Source organism: Frankliniella occidentalis, unplaced genomic scaffold (genome assembly GCF_000697945.3).
Source record: "Frankliniella occidentalis isolate FOCC.00 unplaced genomic scaffold, Focc_3.1 Scaffold1501, whole genome shotgun sequence".
NCBI lineage: Eukaryota > Metazoa > Arthropoda > Insecta > Thysanoptera > Thripidae > Frankliniella > Frankliniella occidentalis.
The window spans coordinates 1-5,337 of NW_026268602.1; the positions used below are offsets into that span (position 1 = coordinate 1).

The 5,337-nt window shown below is 54.5% G+C and overlaps 3 protein-coding genes across 3 annotated transcripts in view; 1 reads left to right on the forward strand and 2 right to left on the reverse strand.

Moving 5' to 3' along the window:
• Positions 1-742: 742 nt before the first annotated feature.
• LOC127751861 (cytochrome P450 4V2-like) lies at positions 743-1,899 on the reverse strand. Its single transcript, XM_052276049.1, has 2 exons — positions 1,688-1,899; positions 743-1,318 (listed from the first exon to the last, which is right to left on the reverse strand). Exons 1-2 carry the CDS (start codon positions 1,844-1,846, stop codon positions 743-745), a joined length of 735 nt encoding a protein of 244 aa, XP_052132009.1. The 5' UTR covers positions 1,847-1,899.
• A 183-nt stretch (positions 1,900-2,082) lies between these two features.
• On the reverse strand, positions 2,083-2,689 carry LOC127751862 (cytochrome P450 4C1-like). Its single transcript, XM_052276050.1, has 2 exons — positions 2,177-2,689; positions 2,083-2,100 (listed from the first exon to the last, which is right to left on the reverse strand). The coding sequence occupies exons 1-2, from the start codon at positions 2,687-2,689 to the stop codon at positions 2,083-2,085; spliced, it is 531 nt and encodes a 176-aa protein (XP_052132010.1).
• A 1,529-nt stretch (positions 2,690-4,218) lies between these two features.
• Positions 4,219-5,337, forward strand: part of LOC113217005 (apyrase-like) — a gene marked incomplete at its 5' end in the record, with an annotated part of 2,719 nt that continues 1,600 nt past the window's right edge. The window contains 3 exon segments of the mRNA XM_052276052.1: positions 4,219-4,353; positions 4,446-4,520; positions 4,666-5,065. Coding sequence (XP_052132012.1) covers positions 4,219-4,353; positions 4,446-4,520; positions 4,666-5,065 — 610 coding nt within the window.

A 5,337-nucleotide genomic window follows, 5' to 3' on the forward strand; every position in this document is an offset into this window, starting at 1 on the left:
AATATAATCTAAATAATTACAAATGTTGTGGGAAAAGGTACCCTACTCTCAAAAGAGAGATCTAATACATTCGTGTGCCTCCGGGGAGGTCAATTGGAGAGCTCGTCGGATTGTTTGACTTCTGCCGTTGTCGCTCTCGTACCACGGCCCCCGAAAGTTCCACATTTTGTATTTTAGAGGGTAATAATCAAAACACCAAAATCTTGGGGACTGGGGCTGGGATTAGCAACCGAAGTCGAACAACCCGGGAGGCTATCCGATCACCCCCGGGGGCTGAGATAGGCTGCTGCGCCCCGCGCGAGCTGGCTGAGTTGCCTACCTTGCAGGCACCGCGCGTCGCCGCGGTGAGAGCTTGTGCGAGACTGCAGAACGCGGAAAAAAAGAATTAGCTAAATTAGCTCATGCATTCGCTAATGTGGCCTTAGATCAGAATATTAGCTGTCCTAGCTAAGAATTAGCTAGGAGAGCTAATAAATTAGCCATGGCGGTTGTCTACAAAATAAAGCAACTAGCTGTGAAAGCTAATATTTTAGCTTTCTTAGCTGGGAATTAGCTAGGAAAGCTAATATTCTAATCTAAGGGCATATTAGCGAATGCATTAGCTTATTTAGCTGATTCTTTTTTTCCGTGAAGGTTGGTGGACGTGCAGCAGGGGCTCTCTAGGGGCATCCTAGCCAGAGAGGCAGTGACCGGTGTTCCGGCCGCGCCTGCAGAGGCAATCCAAGTGTGTCCAGCTCAAGGGTCAAAGTGGCTTCTGAGACCGGCCAAGAGGTTTGTCTGAAGCGGGGACTACGCTCATGTCTGTCTGTGACCGCCGGTGCACACGGATGTTGACGCCACCCCGCACGGATATGGAGACGTTCATCAAGAGCGGTATGTCCTCAACGCGCTTGGGGCCGTCGTCGGGGACCTCGAACCGCAGCCGCGGCACGATGGCGGCCACCACCGTCTTGAGGAACATCATGGCGTACCGCCGGCCGGTGCAGGTCCTGGGCCCGGCGCTGAACGGCACGAAGGCGAAGGGGTGCCTGCCGCGCGAGTGTTCCGGGAGGAAGCGGTCCGGGTCGAACTTGTCCGGCTCCGGGAACCACTTGGGGTTCCGGTGCACGGAGGGCAGCCAGAAGGCCACCTCGCAGCCGCGCGGGACGGTGAAGCCGGACGGCAGGGGCAAGTCCTCGGTGACGGTGCGCGCGAAGAGAGGCAGGACGCTGAAGTAGCGCAGCGTCTCCTTGATGACCCGCTCCGTGTACTCCATGTGGGCGAGGTCCGAGGACTCCACGGGGCGCCCGCGCTCCTCGCCGAAGATGTCGTCGATCTCCTAGAAACGAAGAAAAGCCTGCCTTGAAACCCACGGATGCGCGAAAATGACATTGCCACCAGGACGATCACGCCAACAACTTGACAACAGCGGAAATCTCGGAATTAATTTAGGTTTAAAAAAATAGGTTCATAAAAATGGGTAATCGATGAGTCTTCTCAAAAAAAGAAAGTCATTTGTCCCCGCCAAATTTAACAAGGTACCGACAGAGGTAATGCGTAATTTTGTTGTCAGTTACTCTAAATGCGATTTATTTCAAGAGAAAATTCGGCATGCGCTGTTGCCACTTCGTGGGCAAAAATCTCTTTTCACTATCGGAGGAGGATTTGGAATGACGCCTAATTTTTGCTCTCGTCGTGTTTAACTTACTTGTCGAACTTTGTCCTGAATGTCCTGGCGGATAGCGAGCGTGTAGATGAGGTAGGAAAGGACGTCCATCGAGGTCGCCGAGGCTGCCATAACAAAGGTCTTGACCTCAGCGGCGAGCTCCGCGTCGCTCAGAGCTGCGCCCTCTTCAGAGGCCAGCATGTGCTCCAGAAAGCACTGCCGCTTCTGTTGGGGGAGGGTCCCGTTCTTCTGCAGTGCCTTCTTCTTTTCGCGGATGATCTTTTGGGGGAATCGGTCGAGGGCGTCCTTGACTTTGAGGTAGTCCTGGAACCGCGAGCGATGCAGCGCGTAGACCCAATCGCTGAAGAACCAGGGCCTCCACAGACGGTACATGAAGTGGTCCTGGGCCTTGGGGATTGCGTCGAGGAAAGCGCGCATCATTGGGTCGTCCTCGTCTGTGTCGGAGGCCATGACGGTCTCGCAGATGGCGCGGTTAGCGCATTCTCCGCTGAGCGGCGTCACGTCGAACACCACTCCCTCGTCGGCGAGCTCGGCCAGCGTGTCGGCGAAGGCCACGCCCTGCTTGGAGAAGAGCGGCACAAAGTCGCGGAGGATGTCGCTGTGCAGGCTGGGCGTGATGGCCTTGCGGTGCCGACGCCACTCGACCCCGTTGACGACGACAAGCCCGCGGCCCAGGAGCTGCTCCCCGGCGCCGTACACCACCGACTTGTGCGACGTCTTGGGGCTGGTCATGACGGCCTCCATGTCGTCGGGGTCCATGACGAAGACGAAGGTGAGGTGCGCTATCGCCAGGCAGGTCAGGGGCCCGTACGTGGACATGATCGACTGCAGGTGGCCGTACAAGTCGTCCTCGCCGAAGACCCCCTCGAGCGCGTTGCCGATCACGGGGTACATGGGCGGGCCGGGCAGCTTGGCCGTCATGCGGCGGACGCGCCTGAACTCGGACAGCGCGCCCCAGTAGCGGACCAGGAGGGCGGAAACCGTGAGTACGACGGCCACCAGCAGCAAGACGACGACGATCATCTTCAGGGGCAGCGAGGCGAGCACTCGAGTGAGCTGCACGGACAGCGGAATTATCGGTCTGGTATTGTGTATAACAGTAACCGCCAAGGCCAAGGCTGTCTAGTCCTGAGGTCTATGGGCTCGCGTCTCTTAAATAGGACGCCTCCGCGTAAATTAGCTGTACGACAACAGAGTTAGTTCTTGAACATGGCACGCCAATTTGGGAACCGCCCCCCGGGGTATTTTCCCATTCCCACCTTAAATCCAGGTACCAGAGGGTCAGAGTGAACACCCCTGTTATCAGTGTTGCGGGTTTGCATACCATTTCGTGCGGCAGGTGTCATTACGCAACAAGGGCTGATGGATGTGCAAAAAGGACCAAAAGACGATTAACATTTCCATACGAATTGGCACCTGAATTCTTCACATGAAAATGTTTATTACTCTTATTCACATTAGGATGTTTAATTTACGTTTCTTATTCATGGGTTCGTTTCGCAGTTGACACGAGGTGTTAACGTTTTTGAGAAATTGGACTCCCCCCTATAACCAAAATATCAAATCGGCACGAATTTTTGTCAGCAATCGTTTTGTATACGGTCAACGTTTTTGACGATTGTGTTCTACCTGGGGTGTAGACAATCATTGTGTCAGATTATGTATGATTTTCTGATTGTTTCAGATTGTACCATAAATATTGTGACATATTTTGAAAATTTGTCACAATATTTATCCTAATGTGTCATGATTATTTCTGAATGTTTTTGTCGATGTACACTTTTTGTGTTCAGTTCCACACCCCTCGGGGAACCGTCGGGAACCCCAAAGTTTCAACCGACTCGGGAATTTACGCTTGTATGAGTCCCCTCGTGAGCCGTGACTAGAACAGGAAGCCACCAAATTAGGTTCAATTGAATTTCATTTAAATGAAATAAACACTATACTTCCGAGGCCAACCTACAATAGCGACCTTCCTCACGCATAATCAACTACGGGCCAAGTGCCAGGCGCCGCCCCGGCCGGCCCTCCCTCGACCGAGCCTAGGCGCGGTCAGTCGGTCACTTCGGCCCTCGGCTAGGACTACGATTACCGTGACTAGGACGCTCCCCGACGACGGTCCTCTCACCGAAGCCCTCCAGCGGTGTATCGTGTGCTTGCACTACTCTCCTCTTTCATCGTCGACATGCGTGAGCGTGAGTAATAGAGCTGGCTCTATTCAAAGTCGGGTACTTGTGATTCACCTGGCATCCCACCAACGCAACAGCATCTTAAAATAAAACGTTGTTTTCTTTTATGGCGAAGACGTTACAGTAATAAATAATGAACGTTTTCTTGAACGGAACTCTTTTTGAACAGAAGAGGCGAACGGTCGGTCTAATCCTCTCCCGCCGCCGGCCTTGAAATCAAGGAAAATTCAAGGGAAAATCGAAAGAAAAATATCCCCGCTGGAGGGTATCGTCATAGGCCAGCCGGCACTCGCTGGACTGCCTGGAGGTCGATCGATTTCGATAAATGAACATGCGATTTCCAATATGTATTTTTTGGCGTAGGTGAACACGTGCGTGCCGTACCCGTGCCGGGGGACCAACTGCGTGGGCGGCATCGCCAGGGTGGCCACCGCGATGGACCGGCTGCGAAGGCAGCACCCGGACTCGCTCGTGCTCAACGCGGGAGACAACTTCCAGGTGAGACAGTCATTAGACGCCATCGCGGGGTTACCTGTTTCACGGCATCATCATAGTAGCAATGAGAACTGGGCCCCGTCTCGCCTCTGCAGGGCTCGCTGTACTACTTCGTCCACCGACACGCCATCATGTCCTTCTTCCTCAACAGGCTGCGCTTCGACGCCATGGTGAGTCCCACCACTTAAGTCCTTGAAATCAAGGAAAATTCAAGGGGAAATCGAAAGAAAATTTTTCCTGAAAAAATGAGGAGAATTCAAGGGGAAAAAATATTGCGTTTGAATTGATAGTGACCCGACATCTCTCGCCGCACAGGCCCTGGGTAACCACGAGTTCGACCAGGGCGTGCACAACGTCAAGGAGTTCCTGCGCCGGCTGTCCTTCCCGGCGCTGGCCGCCAACATCAACGCCTCGGCCGACCCGCAGCTCGCTGACCTCGTCAAGCCCTCCATCGTGGTGACGCGCGGCGGCCGGCGCATCGGCGTCGTCGGCTACATGCTCAACAACACGCACGACATCTCGGACACTGGGGGAGTGCGCTGGACGGGCGAGGTGGAGGCCGTGGACCGCGAGGCGGAGCGGCTCAAGGCCTCCGGCGTGGACATCATCGTGTGCGTGTCGCACGACGGCCTCGCCGGCGACCTGCGCGTCGCGAGGAACAGCAAGCACGTCGACCTGATCGTGGGCGGCCACTCGCACACGCTGCTCTACTCGGGTGAGGCGAGCGGGCGGGGGCGTTATAAAACCACGTCGTTCGTAGGGACGGCCTTAGGAATTAAAAAAAAATATTTTTTTTTTCGAAAATAAATTGGAACAAGTTGAAATACCAGGTAGCTGATTAACCCCGCGCACATCTGTAGTAATGTTGTACCGCACGCACTCGTGCGGGCGGGTTGCCGACTCGCTCGGCCAGTAAGGCGCCCTGGACTGGGGCGATATAGGCAAGCCCGCCCGCACTCGTGCGTGCGGTACAGTATAACTACAGAA

Bases quoted from the DNA above. Each gene is read 5' to 3' on its own strand.
- LOC127751861 (XM_052276049.1), bottom strand. From the start codon at position 1,846: ATGCTGGCCTCTGAAGAGGGCGCAGCTCTGAGCGACGCGGAGCTCGCC. The intron at 1,319-1,687 runs GTAAGTTAAACA...CTTCGTTTCTAG, and splicing joins TTCAGGACAAAGTTCGACAA to GAGATCGACGACATCTTCGG.
- LOC127751862 (XM_052276050.1), bottom strand. From the start codon at position 2,689: ATGATCGTCGTCGTCTTGCTGCTGGTGGCCGTCGTACTCACGGTTTCC.